The 23,516-nt window shown below is 37.4% G+C and overlaps 1 protein-coding gene and 3 long non-coding RNA genes across 5 annotated transcripts in view; 1 reads left to right on the plus strand and 3 right to left on the minus strand.

Moving 5' to 3' along the window:
• Positions 1–616: 616 nt before the first annotated feature.
• LOC136264314 (uncharacterized) lies at positions 617–3,002 on the plus strand. The gene is made up of 2 exons (XR_010705068.1): positions 617–779; positions 2,737–3,002. It is a non-coding gene; the product is annotated as an uncharacterized lncRNA (long non-coding RNA).
• LOC136264313 (uncharacterized) lies at positions 2,452–8,128 on the minus strand. The gene is made up of 2 exons (XR_010705067.1): positions 7,219–8,128; positions 2,452–2,873 (listed from the first exon to the last, which is right to left on the minus strand). It is a non-coding gene; the product is annotated as an uncharacterized lncRNA (long non-coding RNA).
• A 5,953-nt stretch (positions 8,129–14,081) lies between these two features.
• Positions 14,082–23,516, minus strand: part of LOC136263034 (serine-rich adhesin for platelets-like) — a 45,814-nt gene continuing 36,379 nt past the window's right edge. The window contains exons 25-33 of one of the 2 annotated variants that reach the window (XM_066057484.1): positions 22,219–22,304; positions 22,028–22,087; positions 21,904–21,969; positions 19,921–20,000; positions 19,743–19,865; positions 19,615–19,688; positions 16,685–16,754; positions 16,477–16,549; positions 14,082–14,347 (exon numbers count right to left, since the gene is read on the minus strand). In XM_066057484.1, coding sequence (XP_065913556.1) covers positions 14,190–14,347; positions 16,477–16,549; positions 16,685–16,754; positions 19,615–19,688; positions 19,743–19,865; positions 19,921–20,000; positions 21,904–21,969; positions 22,028–22,087; positions 22,219–22,304 — 790 coding nt within the window. In that variant the 3' untranslated portion in view covers positions 14,082–14,189. Of the gene's footprint in view, positions 14,348–16,476; positions 16,550–16,684; positions 16,755–17,213; positions 17,499–19,614; positions 19,689–19,742; positions 19,866–19,920; positions 20,001–21,903; positions 21,970–22,027; positions 22,088–22,218; positions 22,305–23,516 lie in introns of those variants that run through there. The other variant, XM_066057485.1, reaches the window with a different exon arrangement.
• Positions 17,508–19,555, minus strand: LOC136263036 (uncharacterized). The gene is made up of 3 exons (XR_010704428.1): positions 19,271–19,555; positions 18,468–18,520; positions 17,508–17,859 (listed from the first exon to the last, which is right to left on the minus strand). It is a non-coding gene; the product is annotated as an uncharacterized lncRNA (long non-coding RNA).

Below are 23,516 nucleotides of genomic sequence, written 5' to 3' on the forward strand. Positions count from 1 at the left end.
CTTTACTTACAAATGTAACGGGTTACCTAAGTAATATAGTTACTGTAACGAGTCTAATATTACGTAATATTATTACTACAAGTAACGAAGTTACTAATCTCGTTAGTTATCCCTGAGTAACGCCTAGCTACAACAAAGTAACGAAGCCTACTGAATGAAGCTTATTCACCAGCTTCTTACTTATAACCAAAATTTGCATATTGTCCAACAACGCAATCATGTCACGTGATAAGGTGGTAGTTTCACACGTGACAGCTTAAGGCTGTGGACACAAAGTAATATCAAGAGTTCATAATATATATACTAAGGAGTATGGGGTGCCATTTGTCTCAAAAACCCAAAAATTGAGATCTAAACCAAAGATATTTACTAAACATCGACGACATTTGCTAAACATCGACGACATTTACTAAACATCGACGACATTTACTAAACATCGACAACATTTGCTAAACATCGACGACATTTGCTAAACATCGATGACATTTACTAAACATCGACGACATTTAGCTAAATATCGACAACATTTACTAACATCGACGATATTCAGCAACTCAGCTGCTTTCGCGTTTTAATTTTCTGCGGATCCTTTCATTATAGGCGCGTACAATACTAATAATTGCTGATTAGCTGCTTGCGACTAGATGAATCATCTGTGGTACTACGTGACTCATTAGGCATTCGGACCTCCTTTAATGCTGCGCATCTGTTAAGGTTAATGTTGCTGTGTTGGCGACGAGTTGGACTGAGAGGAAGGAACTCATCTGTGAGGATAAGAGGTATGGGGTTAGCCTCTAAAGCTGTAAATGTGACAGCATGTACACTGCACGTTTTTCGCTTTTCAATGTTCCAGTGACAGAACTCAGTCTGGCAGAGACAGACTCTCACGTGAACGAGGGTCTAGAGACTCTATAGCATACAGGATTTGTGCACAATGACAGCTACATACTTTAATTTGTGCATGCGTGGTGTATGTTGGGTTGCCTTGTGTGGCCAGACCAATTCAGTAGGGAGAAGAAGGGATCTAGTACAGTTCAAATCTTGGTTTATACTGGTCTTGACACTGCCCATTTACATGTAGTGTTATTACATGGCAATTTAAATTAGTTGTTTCATGGGCTTGACTGACCCAAGTGAATAACCACCTAACATATATTCAAAACCTAGCTCAAAAATGCACTATATGTATATGGCTGTAAATGAGTTGCTGTCTCATTGATACCATACCCCATTCTTGTATTTTGTTTTTACACTTCTATATGTCAACTTAAAAATGTGTATGCATCACTTCGTGTACTTTACCTACACTGCTGTACCATTCGCAAGGAAATTTTGATGCAAGAAAAATTTGACGAATTCACATTTCAGCAGATTTGATGAATAAAATGTTGTCGAAATCAAAAAATTATAGACAAAACCTGTTTTTTTAAAGACATTTGACGAACTTAAGTTTGATGAATTTAATTGGTTCGTCAATTTTGTTAAATTTTTCTATGTCAAAATTTCCTTGCGTACGGTATGCAAGATTACTAATGTGTGAATGCTAGCTAGCTATTGGCCTTCTTATTCCAAAGATACCTATCTGTACATGTCTTAATACGTTACAACAGTCATCTGCAAATTAGGTGACAAGTAGATTTAATACAGCTGGGAAAGTCATTTATAAAAACAAGAACAGTAAGGGGCCCAATACAGAGCACTGAGGTACTCCACTGGTAACGTTGACAGCTTCTGAAATAGAACCATCACAAAAAACTTACTATTTGCGGTTGGCTAAAAAAGACCAAATACAGTTAATTGTCTCTCTGGTAATTCCATAGTACCTTAACTTTAACAGTAAAAGTTTGTGGGAAACCTTGTCGAATGCCTTGCTGAAATCCAGCAGTATGCAATCAGTTTGTGCTTTGTCATTTAAACTGGATGCTAAGTCATGGACAGTTAATAGTAGTTGAAGATCAGCAGAATGTTTTTGGTGGAAACTAAACTGATTGGTTGAGAGGATATTGTCACATTCTAAATGCCTTATCACATGCAATTAAATAATGTGCTTGAGAGCTGACTGTTTTATTAGAATTGTGACTGCTGTATTAGAGTAAGCGACTGCTCTATTAGAGTATATCAAATCAGCCAAAAACTATAAAAATAAGAGTACTGTGCATTTGATATCAAATGCAGCATTATGCATAGTGTGTTCATGTTTTGCTGCACGTATTTCTTACATTCACATTGCTTTAAAATCTTGTATTATTTGCTGGCATAATACTTGATGCTTTTGCTAGCCTGTTATACAATCATGCCAACATAATTGGCACAAGCACATTAATTTTTAAAAGACATTAGCGTTTATAAAATACAAGTGCACCTGTAGTTTATAGCAGTACCTTCCTATTGTAGTTACTACACAGTAAAAAGAAAGTGTTCGAGCACCCCTACATCTATTCTTAGATGGCCTTTTGTAATAAAGCACATCTTATCTGTGCTTGGCAGCTACTGAGTTACACATGTGTACAGTACTTATGTATTTTGTACTGATATTAAACATTAACATGTTTAACCTTTTATTAATTAAATAGTATGAAGTATGCAACCATTGAAATCACTACAGCAGATCTTTGGTGACAATCAATTTCACCATTGCCAAAGTTTCTCAAGTAGTGGAACAAAGAATTAAGCATATTACTAAATGGTGCAGTGTCAGTGTAGGATTCTACTCCACTGTATTTGCTTCGTATGTAGGTCTACCTAGTATGCAGTTGCTCATCAACTCGCTATCGATGATCCACAGTCAGAGCTCAGAAACGTACTGTTTTGGGTTTCTTTTGTGATTTGTCAGAATGTCCACATCAAGTTTGTGAGTGTATACCAGGAGACAACTAAAAAGGAAAGAAAACAAAAAAACATAATATAGTGAGGCTAGACTTTAGTGACATCACACAATGCACATGTGTGTTTTTCAGTTTGCTGTACAGATGTAAAAAAATACACTATAGCTGTTTGAAATTTCAGCTTTTGATTTACACACAATATGTCTCATGTTCTGAGGTGTTTGCAAATTGTTGACTCTTAAAACTGGGGAAAAACTGTGATGATTATTGCCATTGACTTTGAAAATTGTAGCAGCCTGCTGCTGAGTACTGGCAGGGTAGCAAAAGGTAGAAGCAGTACTTTCCAAGTATTAATTAAATATGAACTGTTTATAAAAATTTCATACTTTCATTGACATATAAGTGAACCAGAAGATGTACAACACACTCATGTGAGCTCATAGGATTTGTACAGAGTAATAAAGCTACTTTAGAAGGGTTTCAATAAAAACTGGTTGACCTCGCTGAACCCCAGGAAATTGGAGACGTCATCAAGTGATAAAGAGCTTACTACATGAAATGGCAACAATGGAAGAGATCAGCACTGTCAATTTTATTTATTAAAGCTTTACAATACAAGTGTTGAAGAAGGTCTATAGGATTCCTGATCCTACCAACCTGTTTAAAGAAAGTATGTTTGAAAAGGTAAAGAAAGCAATTGTATTCAAGGTCTCCACAATCCAGTAAACCTAGGCTAAGCAGCAGTAGTTTAAAAGTCAAAAATAATTATACAATTAACACAAATTCTTATTGAAGACACTTAAAGAGTGTCATACCTCCTCTGCAGATCTGTGTGGGTATTCTTCTCCAGGAAATGTTTGACAAACTGCTTCTGGTGCTTTCTCAGGTACCCAAAAATGATTAGACATAATCTCAGGTTATGATGCACTACCCCCTATATAAAACCTTGTAAATGTGCAAATGATAGATGACTAAGGTCACATTAATTTTTGTTGTAAAAGCTAAGCAATTTGTATTTGCATAGCTAGTTGGTCCACTTGGACAACATGGTCCAGGTCCACCACCATATTCCAAGACTGAAATTATACATAGCTGTGCTTAGTATAACCACACACAGCTATTTTCCGTATACCAGTTAAGGTTAAGGTGTATATTTTTAATGTATGGGAGTAAAAACCTCCACAAATTACAAAATGTGTTGTAGAGTTTCAACAACTATGTTGTGGTAGTAATACAACACTGCAAAACAACATCTGTTCTTGGGAGTGTGGTACTGTGGTCCACAATAGTGATGATTTCCCAAAATACTCCTCAGCCAGACTCACAAATTACTGAAGCTGGATTCTTATAATTTCAACACAAGTAACTACAGAATGAAAATAGGTCTTATTTTTATTTAAAGTTAATGTTTGTGAAGATGTTTTATTGGGCCATTATTACTTTCTTTAGCTATATGAAGGCTTGTATCTTCATTACTGGAAAAAACATGCCAAAAATGCTTCCACAGGCCCAAATAAAATTTAACACACAGTATCAATATGCCCCAGAAATGTAGAGTCTACATCTTTTGCAGTATCGTGCAGCAGAATAACATGATAGCTGAGTGAGAGCAGAGGCTCCAACCTAGGATCTTTCTTGGGAGTGAGATTTTTCATAAAGGTGAACAGTGGAGATGTAGTCCAAACATGCAATTCAACAAAGTTAAATTATAACCAGTACTTCAGGATTTCATGACATAATAGCATGGCCTCCTTGTACTAGTTATATTTGAAAGTGTTTGCACATAGTTACATCATTGAGAAGCTGTGTATTACTAGCTAAAAGTGTAAAATATTAATAGCTGGTGTGTGTGTGTATGTGTTTATGTGCTACTGTACATTACAACTGTGGCAATTCATTACAATTTCTATTACAAACATGACGCTCATGTGATCAGCTGGAGTACACACTTCTACAAGATGTCTTGCCAGCTCAACTATCTAGCTTCTAACCATGTCCACACAGGTTGTAGCTATCTTGTAGCAACCAACCGCCTGGATTCCCAGTGACCTTTCAAAGTTCCAGTACACTGTTTGCTGTCCTTATACAACTCTCCTCAGTTGTGGAACCAGTCAACCGCCATTGAGAACTCTGACCACCAAACTAAAGTTTTAACGAGAGATCACCACGTGACTGCTGAAATCCTTGCACATGCTGCAACCTTTTTTAGCCTCAGGGAGCCTTCAGTGAAGCATAGTCAGCAATAGAAAATTCTGGGAGTGAGCATCAATTTTAGGCATGAGAATGTTGGGCGTGATTGAAGGCCAAATTATGAGAATCACACCTAAGGCATGAGAGTTGGAGCCTCTGTGAGAGCGAGGTACAACTGACTTACCAGTGTTGCTACTAGTGGTGTGCGATATAGGATATTTTCATATCACGATTATTACACACAATTATCACGATACAATATATATCACGATATACAAACTCATCACTCAGCTTGTGTACATGTACTTACACCGATGACACTTGTAGTACTAATGTACTAGAAGTACAATACAACATGGTACATCACTAGCATACAACATTACAAGTTCTTTTATCAAAAAATATTACAGTGTACAATGACATTTTGGGTACAGTTTTCTCTAATTATAACTAAAATCTATACTTCGGCTTATATCGCGATATAAAGATTCTATATCGTATCACGATATTAAAAAATTATCACGATATTTCGATATATATCACATATCGCACATCACTAGTTGCTACTACAACTTGCCTGCCTCAAACTACTGTATATAGCTACAAACGTTCTCATTCGCTTTAAATTTTTCACACTGATACAGTAGATAGGCGTTCATTGACACAAACTGGAATCATTTTGCGCTTTGTAATTCAACTGTACAGCCTCTGACTCACACATTGCTCTACAGGACTAAGGGACCTGTGAAATAACCTTGAAATCTCCCTTATCTGGACCTCTTTTATCCAGGCCCAGACAGTCCAAATTAGTCACATGCATGTGGCCTGTAGTCTATTGAAAATAAGATGTTTACATGTTAGATGGCTTGTTGATTCTAACTACCACTTGGTTGCTAGGTGATAAAAAATTTACAACCCAGGGGAGTGACCACGAATGCTCTGTAGTGACTTCCCCTTCTACCCACTAAAATGTATAGTAGCAATAGTAACATTGCAGAACAGTTAGCTTTATTATTAGCTAGTTACGGATATTTCTGAGATAAGGACAGTATACCAGACTACCTGGATAAGAGAGGTTCCATTGTACCTGCTATAAAATAAATTATACCGATGACTCTATAGTACATAAAATTCTTCAATTATCCCTGTTGCCTCTCTATAATGTTGATGATTCTATCAGAGTAATTTAATATTGACTGCTCTACTAGAGTATCTTGATCTAAGTTACCAATATTAAAATTCCATGAGGGTGAATTAAAAGCATGCAACCAATAATGCAAAACTGACAATCAAGCTTAACAAGTTGCTCTACCTTTGAGTTGGGAGACCAGGCAGCAAATTTCTAGAACTACCCTTGTGTGTAGCTAGTTGACAAGTTGAAATGATCTTAGAATTTCATCTATGCAGGCAAGTCCATATTATATCGTTTGGTTGGGAAATTTGACTAAATAAAAAGTACCAGTCTGACAAGAGCACTCAAATTGTGGCCTACTGAGATTCATATGAATATTACAAGCTATTTTATTAGTTTAATTTTGTGTATTGATCTGTTATGCACCTATCAATGTAATCCCCAACTACCACTAATATGGGCTGAGGTGGGGAAGGTGGGGATTTGCATCACTGAAAATTACAATTCCCCACCTACTAGGGACGTACTGGCAATGCAAACCACGACCAAGTCTCAACTTGTAACCCCCGGGAATACCGGGGCTAGGAGGGGATTTGTACGGTTGTATGGCGTTGGTCTAGTGATGAGTTAGTTCAAGTGGATTCTAGTACGAACGTAGTAGCTAGCACCCGAGACACTCCTTCCTAATTAAACTGAAAGCACACACCTTTGCTGTCTGAGTGAATTTCTTTAGTGAAGATAGATCCCCACTATGTCGGAGAAATTTAGCGATCAATTCCCCCACCATCCCCTACCCTCAGCCCGTATCAGTGGTAGTCGGGAATTACATTGATAGGTGCATTACAGTCCTGTAAAGTATTAATAAACAACTAAATAAAACACTACTTGATTCATGCAACTAAATAATTATACTCAGCCGAATTATACTCCCAGTGACAGCGGACAGCATTATATTCAATAATGCTATATTCAATAATGCTGTCACCGAGCGTATTGGCACCCAGTGATGAAAAGTGAAATACGTGCAGTTTACAAGTTGTCACATTTACAACTGAAAAGGTAACTCCATACCTCACATCCTTAGTCACAGATGAGATCAGTTCCTCTCGTCGCCGATGACAGCAACATTGATCTTAATAAACGCGCAGCAATTATTTCCATTAAAGGTCGTGGACTCATCCGAATGAAAACAAGCCTAATGAGTCACGCATAGCACCAGATGGTTCATCTACAGTCACAAGTAGCTAATCAGCAATTAGTATTTACAAGTATAAGCGCCCATAATATTATTACACTGAAAGATTCGCAGAAAATTAAAACGCAAAAACAGATGAATTGTTAAATATCGTCGATGTTTAGCAAATGTGATCAATGTTTAGTAAATACCGTCGATGTTTAGTAAATATCGTCGATGTTTAGTAAATGTCATCGATGTTTAGTAAATATCATCGATGTTTAGCAAAAGTCGTCGATGTTTAGCAAATGTCGTTGATGTTTAGCTAAATGTCGTCGATATTTAGCAAATGTCGTCGATGTTTAGTAAATATCGACGATATTTAGTTTAGATCTCAATTTTTGGGGTTTTGAGACAAATGGCACCCCATAAAGGAGAGCATCCTACTCTCATATACCCCTGTAGAAAGGCGTATCGTGAAGTTATGACGTAAAGACAAGATGTTGTGGTTTGTGACGTACAGGAAGCCGTAAAAGTGCAAGAATCGTTAGCACCGTTTCACACTTGCGACGCTCAGGATAGCCGTATTCGCGAATGGCCTAGTAAGAAACGCCTACGAAGTCTTAACCCATGAAGGAACGATTGTAGTTGGGTGAGAAACGCTTAGAGCTGGAATTAATTTGGTTGCTAACGACGTTGGTAGGCACGCGTTCAATCGATACCATATTCAACCATAGATAATATACGTAATGATTCAACTAATGACATCATTAATTATACAAAGAAAAACGGGCGAACTCAGAAGTGTTATGTCATAACTTCACGATACGCCTTTCTACAGGGGTATATGAGAGTAGGATACTCTCCTTAGTATATATATTATGAACTCTTGGTAATATAAATAATAGTTATACGGGCACAATGTGGAGTCTATGAAATTTATAAACCCGAAGGCCCGGGCTGTAGCGCACGAGCGAAGCGAGGGCGCTACTAAGGGCCTGAGGGTTTATAAATTTCATAGACTCCACATTGTGCCCGTATAACTGCTTTAGACTCTATTTCACATTACACTCAGATCACTTATCTCATCCATGGCTGTTTCTGCTGTAGGCTCGGCAAAAGCGGCTGGTTTTCTTACGATAATACTAGCGCCATGGCAACTATGCGTCCTCACGTGACTAAATAATTGCGCTCGTTAAATCACTGCACGTGAACAACGCATAGCGATTGGACAAATCCGATTTTGAGCATATGTCATATTGTGCTTAAAGGCGTGGAGTATATTAGAAAACAAGGTGGAGTATATGAGATTTATTACCCACCCAAAAACAGCCTAAATAGAGTCTAATAGTGTATATCGTACCTATTCGACGGCTCTAAGTGTTTGCAGAAAGGAATAGTTTTATCTAAAGGTGTTACAAGGTCAATTACTGAAGGCGGCACAAAGTTTTTAGGAAAGCTTATTGGTGTATCATTAAGTGCTACAAAGAGATCTGCTAATAAACGTATGGTAGGCCGGATAACAGAATTACTATCAGCTACTGACACCCTGCGCATACGTGGAGAATACAAACTTTGGATTTATCGAAACTACATTTTATCACTGTTGCGTTTCCACCTTAGTGTGGATGCAGTTACACCTACTGCCATATCGAAGATGGAGTCTATGGCTACTCGCTACTTGAAAAGATGGCTACATCTACCAAGAAGTGCAACACGTGTAGTCCTTTATTACCCGGGGATATGCTGCCCAAGTGTATCTAATGTTACAAGAGAGGCCAAGATTAGCTTGTTGTCATGTATCAGTGCTTCCTCAGACAGTGGCGGATCTAGGAATTTATAAAGGGGGTTTCCAGTTTAGAAGGTGGAGATATATATTGACATGAGATACGCAAACGTTTGCACTACATCGTCTGGTTTGGTAAGGTGAGACCAAAAAAAAAAAAAAAAAAAAAAAAAAAAAGGTCACAGCCTAGTAATAGTACATAAAATATATTAAAAACTTCCTACACACTACTTTAGTAGCTACTGTGACTGCTCTAATTACAGTATCTCGATCGAGACGCACGCCGCGATAATTAAAACATTTAATTGTTACGCAATCATTTTTCAAAGGGGGTTTCCGTGGAAACCAATGAAACCCCCCTGGATCCGCCACTGTCAGACCCTAAGCTCCAAGAGCTGGGCGTGCATCTACATTTAGGGCAAGAATTTCTGCAATTTCAGGATTGTGATTATTCCATCCTATCTACAGCCAGGAAGCAACTCTCTTCATTACCTACTGCGAGATCATTGTATGTGACAGCTAAGACTCAACTACTTAGTGAGGTTAAATCTACCTCTGAGGATCATCTTCAAACACTTTCTGTTCAGTGCAAGTTTGCAGACTCTGCCGAGCTTGAGACCTCTTGTCGAACTTGGAACCGATTACTATCCAGTATGCATCCTGGTCAGCTGTCATTTCTTTTGCGGGCGGCTTCGGACACTCTGCCAACTGCCATGAACTTGCGAAGGTGGAATATACAGTGTCATGCAAAATGTGTACTTTGTGATTCCTCACGTCCAACTACTGCTCATGTCTTGGGGGGCTGTCCGGTTGCGTTATCTCAGGAAAAGTACACTTATCGACATGATTTAGTCATTCAGTCTTTGGTCGACAGTTTCATCAGGGTTTACATTGACTTGCCCTATATCCGGGTTTATGCTGACCTTCCTAACTTGCGAGCCAGTGAGTCACCCCCATCTACACTTCCACCTAATGTGCTTGTGACCCCCTTTAGACCAGACATTGTTATCCATAATACCGTCACTTCTAGTATACTTTTATTTGAACTGACATGTCCATTGGACAGTGCCCACCATCTTGAGCAGGCTAGATCTCGCAAACAAAATAAGGCTGAATACCACCAAATTCTATCAGAGCTAGATCGGTTAAATGTTACCAACTTTTATAAGACTCTTGAGATCAGCGTTTTAGGTCACTTCCAGCAATTTTCAGTCACTAACACTTACAATGTACTACATTTTATTGATAAGGACATCAATATCACAAGGTCACTGGTTCGACGGATGCTGGATGATGCCTCGAAGGTTTGTATGACTGCATCCCAGAGGATTTTTATGGCAAGGGATTGCCGAGAGTGGTTGTGATAATGTACTTGTAATTTAATATTTTTGTTTTGTTTTGTAATAGTTGTTTTTGTTTGTAATTGTAATTACTTTTCTCCCTTGCCATGCCCACGTTGGTATCACTTGATCACCAGCCTTGTGGTCACATGTGACCGAGGGTTACTGAATTTGTAAATGTATATACATGTCTCATTTATTATGATGGTTTCAACAACATGTAATATTATTACAGTTACTTTACTTTATGGGTAATTAGTCCAGTCATTTTATGGTTTAACCTTTAACTAATTGCAACACAAATGGTTTCAACAGTTTCTAGAACAGAAAAATGTGCTCTATAACATATCAAAAGTCCCGAAAAATCCCATAAGGGGAAAGTGACCTTTTGCATGACCTTTTTAGCCATTTTTAGCAAAAAATTAGGATTTGTGCTTCTATTTCAGCTGTACATTATCCAAACAATTTATATTTGGTATCAAATGATTGCTCTCACTATAAGGAACAAGATGGCACTTGTTTGATATCCAAAGCTTAATCTGTTCTAAAACTTGTTTGATATCCAAAGCTTAATCTGTTCTAAAGTTATCATCATTTTACTGGACAAAACTAATATTATTTAGTCCGGCCCACGCACTTAATTAAATTTTGGTTTAAGCTATTTATTGCTTGTCTAATTATAGTTTTCCCATGGCAAGGGACTATTTTCATAACAGAGGGTCATAATGAAGACTAGAAGGTACATATGTTACCATGGAAACCGATAAATAGCATAGCTTTATATACAATTCGAGTTTTTTCATTCTCCATTGTCACGAAGATGGATTTAATTCTTTACAACTCCAAACCTGACATTGTACAAGTTAAGTTAGGTATATACACAATGACACACGTTAACCATGGCCGTGGTAGGGGAAAATCTATTCTCTTGTGTATATAAATGGTAAGTTTTGCTTTCATTCAGTGTTGGTATCTGTATCATCTTCTTCATGGATTGAGGTATCTGAGTTGGTGCAGCCTGTTCCTTTGCAGTTGCCACAAACAGAAGAGCATTTCACCTTGTATTTCTTGTAAGTGCATCTCATGCTGCTGCAGTCAGTGTGGCAGTTACATCTAATCATTTTCAACAGCTTATCTGGAGCAGGCGATAGATCAATTAGCACAGGCATCAGTTTTCCATCATAGTATTTCTACCCCCATGCAGTTGGCTGCATTTCACTGGCATCACCTTTCCACTCTTGTGTTTGGAATTATACACAGAAACTGTGATATTTAGCAGCAGCTGAAGTAGGTGGCAAAGTTTATGGAAGAACAACTGTAGTGTTTTTAGCTACCTATTCACAAAAACGCTTGTAGCGTAGAGAGTTTAATCCTTCCTTTGGACTTCCACTGTATAAATCCACTAGTGCTTGCTCTCCTGCAGCCACGATGTCATTTGGTGTAGATGCTACTGCACTAAACACTTTGGCCTGCATTTGAAAGTATCTACTCGACTTTACCTTTCCCAATGTCATATAGCTGTGGTGCTGTGTCACATCCAAGTATTGCATGCAGGAAGAGAATGTTGTATATAGCATATTTCAAAGCCAAGTTTCTCTTTGACAGCAGTTATGTTCCACACCCTGGGTTTCATAGTGGCTTTTTTTGGCTTTGGTTTGAAAAATGTGTTGTGTGATTCCAAGATTGCATGATAACACAACAATACAAGATTGGTGTCATCACCAACTAGCACAGTATCTGCTACTCTGGCTAATTCTATTGCTTTTTTTGTACAATCATCACATCAGCATCTCCTGAAGCATGGTATACTTTACAATTTCTTTCCAAGAAGCAGCTAAGCATATTAATGAACTGCTACTTGTTGTTGCTGTTCTATAAAAAGTACCCTTCTTCATGTTCAGCTTCGTATCTTTGGTGAATGACACAGCCACTCCGGAGTATCCTTTGGCCCTCCTCAGATGTACCATATCTTTTGTTGATAACTTCTCGCATGTCATTCACCTAAGATACGAAGCTGAACATGAAGAAGGGTACTTTTTTTGAACAGCACCAACAAGTAGCAGTTCATTAATATGCTTACTGGAAACAGTTTAACAGCTAAATATCACAGTTTCCGTGTATAATTCCAAACACAAGAGTGGAAAGGTGATGCCAGTGAAATGCAGCCAACTGCATGGGGGTAGAAAGACTATGATGGAAAACTGATGCTTGTGCTAACTGATCTATCGCCTGCTCCAGATAAGCTGTTGAAAATGATTAGATGTAACTGCCACACTGACTGCAGCAGCATGAGATGCACTTACAAGAAATACAAGGTGAAATGCTCTTCTGTTTGTGGCAACTGCAAAGGAACAGGCTGCACCAACTCAGATACCTCAATCCATGAAGAAGATGATACAGATACCAACACTGAATGAAAGCAAAACTTACCATTTATATACACAAGAGAATAGATTTTCCCCTACCACGGCCATGGTTAACGTGTGTCATTGTGTATATACCTAACTTAACTTGTACAATGTCAGGTTTGGAGTTGTAAAGAATTAAATCCATCTTCATGACAATGGAGAATGAAAACAATCGAATTGTATATAAAGCTATGCTATTTATCGGTTTCCATGGCAACACATGCACCTTCTAGTCTTCATTATGACCCTCTGCTATGATGAAAATAGTCCCTTGCCATGGGAAAAGTATTACTAGACAAGCAATAAATAGCTTAAACCAAAATTTAATTAAATGCGTGGGTGGGACTAAATAATATTAGTTTTGTCCAGTAAAATGATAATAACTTTAGAACAGATTAAGCTATGGATACCAAACAAGTGTCATCTTGTTTCTTATAGTGAGAGCAATCATTTGATACCAAATATAAATAGTTTGGATAATGTACAGCTGAAATAGAAGCACAAATCCTAATTTTTTGCTAAAAATGGCTAAAAAGGTCATGCAAAAGGTCACTATCCCCTTATGGGATTTTCCGGGACTTTTGATATGTTATAGAGCACATTTTTCTGTTCTAGAAAGTGTTGAAACTATTTGTGTTGCAATTAGTTAAAGGTTGACCCCTTTTTTTCATAAAATGACTGGACTAAATATGTAACTGTAACTAAATAGTTCAGTTACAATATGTAACTAGTTACTTATACAAAGTAACTTGCCCAACACTGGTGGTCAGTATTCCGGCTTGTTGAATTTATAATATTTTAATACACACAGGTTTGACCCAAGATAAAAATTTAATATTTTGCATCATTAAAACACTGAGCAGGTAATAAAACTGCAAGCAGTTAAGTATACTATAACTGCAGTGCCGCAGCCACAAAACAGCAACATCTAATTATAAGACGTTTAACTATGCAGGTCTTCAGTTTAATGCATGATATAGCTGCATGGCATCTATAAATGCTGCACTCAGTAGCTAAATTGCAGCAAGCTGGCTTTCTTATTAACTCTTTCAATCTACAAAATTCTAATATCACATTCTGGCATGATTGCAACATCAGTATGTATTAATTTGACTGGACATTTGTCCAGGGAATTAACCAGTATGAACAAGAGAAATTAGCTAATGCATGCATGCATGCATGCACAAGCACTATTGTACAAATGCTGCATCAAATCATACATGGAATCATACTTACATAAAATTCATTTTCAACTTCATGTACATATACGCAAGTCACAAACTCAAAAAAAATCACAATGGTACAGGGGTGTAGCAACATATAAATGTATATAGTCATGTACAAATAAATCCATCATAATCTACACGTTTGCCTATGATAAGGCATTGGACAGCCCATTCAGCTCTACAACATGTTACACCCTGATTTTGTGCTCTCCGCAGTGCTTCTGCTGATGTCCCATCCTCATACAAAACTACATCACACTCATCACCTACACAGTAAGAAATTGATGCATGAAATCACGAGCCTATGTTTGTACTGTATACTGGCTAAATATCCTATGGGATAGATGGAGCAGGCCAAAGAGTGAGGGGGACAATTCAGGGGCAGGGCCTAGCTATACAGTAAGTCAAAGACCAAAAAAAAAAAAAGGTAGTCACCTGCTGACAATAGCTGCCCTCCACCACCTATCTCATTATTTATAACTACACATACATAGCTACACTGCTTCTTTGAGTACTGTGACCGCTCTATTAGAGTATCTCGATCTTGACTGTTCTATTAGAATATCTTGATCTTTTCAGTCTTACAAACATTGTCCCACAAAAGTGGGGGGCTATGCCCCCCTCCCCCCATCTCCATCGCCTATGTGACAGATCATTAAGGGACATGGTCATCTATTCCTTATTTTCTACATTGAAACAAATCTTTATGCCCCCCTCCCCCCATCTCCACCGCCTATGTGACAAATAATTAAGGGACATGGTCATCTATTCCTTATTTTCTACATTGAAACAAATCTTTATCCCTCCCCCCATCTCCACCGCCTATGTGACAGATCATTAAGGGACATGGTCATCTATTCCTTATTTTCTACATTGAAACAAATCTTTATTAGTACAGCTAAGGGACATGGTTATTGTGGGATGTATCTGTGTCAATTGGATGTAACTTTAATGGTATGATCATGGAACTTAAGCTTGTCATCAAAGAGAATTCCAATGTCATTGTGAGATGTAACTGTGTCAATTAGATGTAACTTTAGTGGTATGATCATGGAACTTAATGGTGCCATGCTGTGTTTTCTTTATCATTTTAAGTGCATTCCTCTCACAGAAGTGTATGTTCTGTAAAAGAAGTGTAAATTAATGCCACATAAATATCTTCTTGAAATGCTAGGACTTGTGAGAAGGCTAAGCATGAAACAAAACTTTGGAAAAAAAATTAGATCACATGCATGGATAATATATTTGTTGCACATGAACTAAAGTACATGTAATGTATTATGAATGGTATACTATCCTTGTAATACAATGTCACAATGTTTTATGGACTTGGTAGTGGAGAGTAGTATAGAACAACACAATGTTCTTTGACATGTATAGGACCTTTTTTCAAGTAGTAATGTCTTGTTATCATCCCTAAAGCTGTTTTGTGGTTGCTGGGCATTGCATAGTTTAACAGTTGATAATTCAGTATTAACTTAGCCTACATCAGGTTTAATAGCTAAAGAAATAAAACACAGTTATGTTCTCTAAATTGAGTGTCTATCCTTTCTTTTGCCATTATTATTATTACATATTATCTAGTCAGAGATTACCATACCAGCGCAACATACTAACCTCAAACAGCATAGTTAACTGTGGATGAGTGGAATGTTTGTGTAGGTAAATTATGGCAGTGGGAGCATGTACTAGCTTACACACACTTGGTACACATGAAGAAACAGTGCAACACAACATGGTGAGTTGGCATCATCTGAAGTTACACCAATGCACCTGGCAACGGAAACTACCAATACGCACTCACAGAAACTCCTCTTCATTCTGTTACTATTCACTATCAGTTTCATATAAAACATTGTTTCCTCTGTGTAAATGACTGATTTTACCACAAATTACAAGGAAAGTTTCACTGTCTCATGTATTGTATGGAATGGTTTCCAATCCATATGCAACATACATATTATCTGTGTGTTGATACTCTTCTACAGTATGAAGGTATATGTAGAATATTTATAGCAGGTTCCTTTGGGTAAAAGGGAAAATACTATTTTAGGGGATCTCTCCTATACAGCATTGTATTATAACAGGTACCTGCTTGTATACTTTAGAAGCTCATTTTGGTAGACATTGTTGGCATGGGATAAATTACAGGGGATAATGCAACATGGTATATGCAGTTTCCAATGCTGTCGACAACCTGATATAACTTTGAATCCTTATTGCTGGTTCCCATATTCTCTGTACACTTTTGACCAACCACAGAACCTAGTAGTGAATTAACAGGGTACTTAATACTATTTCCACTTGATGAGACACCCAAACCACACACTGTGAGCATTGCAGAATATTGTATCTAGCCATTTAATTGTCCACACAATATTAATACACAGTTTACCTGCTTCATTTCCATATGACAATCTGGATATCAGCCTTGCCCCAGCAGCAGTAACAATAGGCTCCCATAGGCTCTACATAACAGCAAATTCACACACAAATACAAAACCAAATGTAACATGTAAATAGAAAAAGTGACTTCTTCATACATTATTCAAGATAACACAGGTGTGTGAATAAATACAAAAAATAAATAAAGGTGTTGTTACCTTAAAACCACTATTTCCTTTTAAAAGAACTCTAACCCGTGACAAAATAGTCTTAGGTTCACGTGGAGACCTGAAATGATACATTTATCCATTAGCTCCACTACAGTTACATGTTATGTGACCACACATAGTATAACAGTCGAAACGCAAGTGGCAAAAATATGCTTTATTACGCATATTTAATTGCACAGCTTGTTTTCCCGCGAAGAAACAAACGCTTCTTCGGGTAGAACACCATCTGACTACAAACGCTTGTAGCTTCCAGATGCAATGCTCTTTCCTGTTTGCACTGGGTGTCACGCAACAACACGTCACTTGTCTTTCCCACAGCAACCAAATTCGGCAGCTGCAGTTAGTTAGCAACAAGCTACAAAGCACTGAACGAAGTTGGTGAGTAATAACAAGGTGGTCTTGAGGTGTGGTACAAATTTGTTTCAAGCCATATTAGTGTTTCTAATTAATTTGCACAACTAGACAAAAGCCCAAACTTGATAATTATGTTGTAAAAAGTTGTGCACTTTGGCTGCTGTTTACACATACAGTGATTGTTGACAAATAGCATTTTTACACATTTTAAATCAACAATTTCTATAAAAGTTATCAGGCGGAGACTCCTGTGCCAGAATACTGCTGCTACTACTCCGAGTTGACCAGAGATGAAAGTTTCTACCATCAAATTCAATAATAACTTGTAACTGCTTGGGTACAGCCATCTTCAAGGACTCCATTCCTACTGTGTCCAGGGTAAATCCCACGCAGTACTGCTCCTGTCATGGAGATACACAGAGGTCTGGTCATCCATCACAGTCCTAACCTGCATTAGTTTCAAAAATACAACTGGATGTACTAGCTGTTAGAACGCAGTATTACTAAATACATAGAATGTGAGGTAAATTGGTCAAAAGAAAAGTAAAAATGTTACCAAGAGTTAATAATAGTGGAGTATTAACTCTTGATGTTACTAAAATCTATTGAGGAATGGATAGCTAGCTACACTGAAAGAGAGCAGTCACAACAGACCAATTTACGTACCAAGGCCACTTTCATCTAGCCAAATTATTGTTGCTTCAGAAGGGCTTTCTCATTCCAAAACAGAGTTATCATGGTACGACACTGTAACTGGTACAATCAGTTTGTTCTGAAAGCTTTAACAAACCAAGGTTATCATCAGTTACCTGTGCAGTACAAACGTCTCAAGTACACATGGGTACACATGAGACTTTAAAAGACCATCATTCTAAATCAGAAGAAGATCCAGGATTTCACAAGCTAACAGGAACAAAATTTGTAAAGCAGGGACTCAGAAAAGAGATACCGTATGACAAGAAATTTGATGAATCTACATTTCAGCAGTTTTGGTGAATTACTATAAACATCCTTAAAAATCGAGAAATTATAGATCTAAACACATACTTTTAAAGGTGCTTATGAGCATTTAATGAATTTATATATAGTTTACAATCTAAACTAATTATTTGTCAAATTTTCTCGAGTAAAAATTTCCTGCCTTATGGTAAGCATCCATTTTGAGTAATTATCAATTTCCAGCAGTGATTACGATTTTAAAACTTCAAGGAGTTATTTGTATTACTATATTATATATAGTAGCTCCATGTTTCTAATTTTATGTACTGGTAAAGTTTCATAGTGAAACACATTAAGCAACTGCAACTGGTCTAAATAAAGCTTGTCAAAAATTCAGGGTACCGTGGGACAACATTTAAATCTACATAATATACAGCAATGCTCTAAATTGCCAGATTTTGCTGTGGAAAGCCCTTACCATTGGATGTGAATCACAAGTTCCTGAATTCAGCTGCACTGCAAGAGTCTGACCTAGTAGAAGAGGTCGTAACTGATTGATCTATTTTTAACATGTGCACCACTAAGGTAGCAGTAATGATTATTTCTCAAGATGTGGGATAAAAAGATAGCATGGATTTTGTAGGCATCTGATAATGTAGGGATTTACAATGGTGATGTCTTTCCATAGGAATTAATAGTTTTATGCACGGGCAATCCTTGTTATGAGTCCAGACTATCTCACTAACTCAACTTTGCTTCCTCGTGAAATATCTTGATAGTTTCACTTTTACATTGGGTGAGTATTATCAAATCACAGTGGCATGCAGCCAGTTTATTCCAAACTTCATCGCTATGTTGCCCAGGTTTAACTATTTCAAAGCATCAAGACAAGGTACGAGAATTTTTTCAGTATTAGCAAAGATTTGTATGAAGGTTACATTTCTGTAAACTGAGGCTGATACTGTTGATTATTGAACTTGTAATGAGGATTGTCCATGTTATGAATCTCTACTTACACAGTACATGTACTAAAGGTGTGGAGCAACTGAGATATTTTCACTATTGAGAGAGCTATATCTGAACCACAAAAATTTCTTTCAAAAATGTTTTTACATTTTGGCAATCCACAAAAGTTGTTTTAACACCTTATGGCACTGTGATGTATGGTTTATTGTGTATAACAAGATACTGAATAACACCCTCTTCTATATTAACAGAGTACAAATTTGTTTGACAAATGTATACAGTTTCATACAGCTACTAGACGTGCTCTATACAAACTTTATCACTTTCGTTGACTCAGATTTTGTGCACTCTTTTTCGTTTATCCACAGCAAAGTGAAATCGGGAGCAGCTAAATTCTTGTTCAATTCTAACACTAAAATACTTTCAGCCCGCACGTTTCAAGATTAAATAAACTGAATAATTGTCTCCATAAATCATCTCCTCAAGTGTTTTTATTCGAAAATACGCCAGAAATTTACTGGTTGAACGCCATTTCTCTCGTCCGCGTGGCCTGGCGAAAACGCCATTTTGGACTTGTCGTAAATTGCGCGTGCAAGTAAAAACTCCTGTTTTTTGTCGCTTGCGTTTCGACTGATATCTGTTAGACCATCAATACCTACCATGAAACTGTCCTTCCACTTTTACAACAGTGACCAGCTGGCAGTAAATATCTGTTGTAATCCAGCAATATATTCTAATATCATTAGGTGGCATATAATGTATTGGCTGTAACATTGAGTTAACTGACCTGCTTTAAACACTCTTTAGCCCATGATGGACGAATACAGGGCACACCATTTGCCAGAGCAAGAAAGTACTTTTCAGTTCTCCTTGCCTTGTCTGCCAACAGAAATGTCTTAGCAGGACACACCTATGTACCCATAACGTACATTAGTTTAGTATGTAAAGTACAATATAAAACTCACATCACTGGGAAATTCTGCCATGACAATTCCACCATTTGTTGAAATCTGGTCACCTAAAGATGGTGAACCTTTACCCTCACCTAAAATAGTAAAAAAGGTAAAATGTCTCATTTATGTCTTTTAACATGCAATACATAAAATAACTAAAAATGGAACTGTAATTTGACTACCGTATAGTAAAAAACGTTGGCAGTAAAAAACTTTGGCGAATAGCGTTCAATTCACCAAAGATTTTTCGCCAATTATTTTAGATGATCACATGACTCTGAGCACAATGAGTAACTAGAACTTGAGATGAAGGTCAGCTCACGCAACAAAGATCGAGCTGACTTTGGAGATCTTTGAAATGTGTTCCACAGTTGTAAGCACTCCTTGGGCATAGCATTTCCAACCGGCTTCCCGTTCATACATAAGCTAGTTCATCGTCTCACGATGGATTTGGCCAAATTGATATACGTGATAACATAGATTATAGACACACACAAGGGATTGGAAACATGTCACGTGATATCACAAAAATCGTTTCAAATCCATCCTCAAGGAAGTCTTGGTGTGGAAAAGTTTCCACTATTGTATTAAGTAAGCCTGTCAGGTAATACAAGCGCCTTATCAAGCAATTCTGTCAACTTTTTGAAAGAATTTTCTACGAAACGGAATTTTAGGCTCGCGGACGATCCTAACCTACACGCTTGTGATGTTTACTCGTAGTGCCTAGCAAAACGAACAAACTCTGTGGATTTATAAGTTATTAGATGTATATTACGTACCTAAATCAATGCAAAATGCTTCTTCACGTAGTGGGTTACGAGCTATGGCCTACGGCGACATCCAGTGTCGAACATCAAAGGATTTTGTGGTACCAATTACTCGGCAACGGAGACTACTGTAAGGCTGTAATTCATGTAATACAGTCGTTATGATCCACCATTCACCCAAGTCAAAGAATTATTTCTCTTATACCATCCATTGGAGAGCTACAACAGCTTTAACACCTGGCTGTAGGTGAGGATCAGCCGCGAGTTTCCAATCCCGTGTGTGTGCCTATAATCTATGGTGATAACCTTTGTTATCGAAAAAGTAAAATACGGTCGCTCTCGGCATCGCAGGAGATAGCAAAGCACGCCTTTATTAGCATGTCATTAGATCAGTAGCTACAAAAGTACTGCTGCAAAAACAATGTTAGCTACCTATACACTTACTACACTACTTAACTGATGAGTTGACGCCTTGTCGTTATCCTTATGTACCGTACAGTAAAAAACTTTGGCGGTAAAAACGTTGGCAAATATTGTTTCAATCGCCAAAGTTTTTTTCCATCAATTTTTTCAACAGAGGGGTTTCATCACACTTTTTTACCGCCAAAGTTTTTTACTATACGGTATGACTTCTACTAAACTGATTGCTTTATTACAGTTTTTGATTGTTCTAATAGAACTTGGCTTGACAATACTGTTTTTTTATCAGCTATCGGTAGAATTTCCTCAAGCCATATCAGTGCATGAATGTCATCTACTTGTGGTTGGATAAGTTACAGTAACCATGGCTGCCATTGAAGAAACATTTAGGTTTCTCTGATAATCAAGTCAATTATCAGTAATACTAATCACCAAGGAGCTATAGATTCTCCGTCAACAACTTTTCAGTTACAAAGTAACATTGTACAACTTTTCTAATGTTGCAGTATCATAGAAGCACATTTATTTATGTTCAAGAATAACACGATTGTACTGTTGACCGTTACTGATAGGTTACACAGCTCTCCATAAAGTTGTATTTCTACACAAGCTTGCATATCTGTATCCACAACCTTGTTTCAACCACATGCTGAATTTAATCCAGTAGTGAACCAAACAAAGTTGATATTGGGTATTAATGATAAACTACCTGATTATCAACACACTTCTACTCCGTATTAATGTACCGTATTATAGTAACTTTGCAGGGGCATATTTAATACAAAATATCTTTAGTAATGCTACATACCAGTAATGACAAATGATAATTCACTAAACAGAAGCGAGGAGCTGGTAGTGCTGACAGTTGGTGAGCCTGTTGTTACAATACATGTATGTACTATATACACATAATAATAAACTATATATCTTACTACTAATTTTTCTTCTTTTTGAGGAAGATGGAGTAGACATCACACTTCTCTTACTACGCACTACAAAATAACAGCTATTGTTACGTACATACTATACAGGTCTGTATATGTGTTAGGACATACTACCATTTACTAATTTTCTGAATATGCCATATTATGTAGGCTGCATGGACTTATCTACCATAACTTACCAGCTGGACTAGTCACAGGTGATGGACTAATGGTAGTCAACTGTTTAATCAACAGTGGTGTTAACATCAAGTCACTTTCTGGACACCTGGAAATACAATATAATAAATATTAAATAAAGTCCTTGTATGTCCTACATGTGCAGCATAAATGTGTAACCAAATGGCAGTAACTACATGTATTAATCTGACATCTTGTTATATAAAAAGCCAATTAAATTTCTTTTTAAGATCCTTAAGCAATATATAAAATGTGCAGAGGAATTCTGGATATATATCATAATGTACTGTATAGTAGGGAACACAAAAGAGTAGGCATGGCCCACGAAATAACATCATCCAAAAACCACCCAAAATTTTCCGACAACGATGAGGCAGTATTGGTTAGGCAAAATTAAGCCCAAACAAGCCTTCAGATCGACCCAAAATGGTTGCTATGGAAATTTTTTAACGGAATTTTCTACTGACTGAGTAACTGACTGAGTAAGTAAGTAAGTAACTGACTGATGCCTTCAGACAAGCATAACTCGATAACGGCTAAGGCTACGTACGGGCTTCACTTTTTCACTGTTCGACATCGCTTTGGTCTGAGAGGTGCCTTTTGGCATACCGCAGTACGTACAATGCATTCTTCATGGACTTACCAGTGTCCTCCTTTCTGTCCCATTCATCTTTGTTGACAGCTGATTTGGCGGTAGCACGTGATGGCTTCCCTTCGAAATGGAAATTGTCTGTACTTTTCATAGTGGCTATTTTGATTGCAGAGGTGCTTTTGGAACAGTTCTTGATTCCTACTGCTGTGTAACAGGTTGAACATAGCTGACAATGAAGCATAATGGATACTTCACTTTTCAGATGATAATTAATATAAATGGGACGCACGGCACCAGTTCTTTCTTTCTTTCGGTATGCATGGATTGCAGAGGTGCTTTTCGAACAGTTCTTGATCTGAAATGCTGTGTAACGGGTTGAACATAGCTACAACGAAGCGTAATGGATACTTCACTTTTCAGATGACAGATAATTGATATATGGGGCACGCGGTGCTATTTCCAGATGCGGTATGCGTGGGCTTACCAGTCATAATTTTTATTTACAAAAAAAGTTAACAAACAAGTACACAGGAATTTTCAACTGGAGTAAGGACCATAGCACATCGATAAGAAGTACTGAAACAAGCTGGAGTAGTACACAATATAAAATCACAGTAAAACAAGTTATATCCCTACTGCACTCAAGATACCATAATGGAAATGCACAGTAGGGATATACGTAACACTACTTATTGTTTTACTGTGATT

This window comes from Dysidea avara, chromosome 8 (genome assembly GCF_963678975.1).
Source record: "Dysidea avara chromosome 8, odDysAvar1.4, whole genome shotgun sequence".
In the NCBI taxonomy this organism is placed as follows: domain Eukaryota; kingdom Metazoa; phylum Porifera; class Demospongiae; order Dictyoceratida; family Dysideidae; genus Dysidea; species Dysidea avara.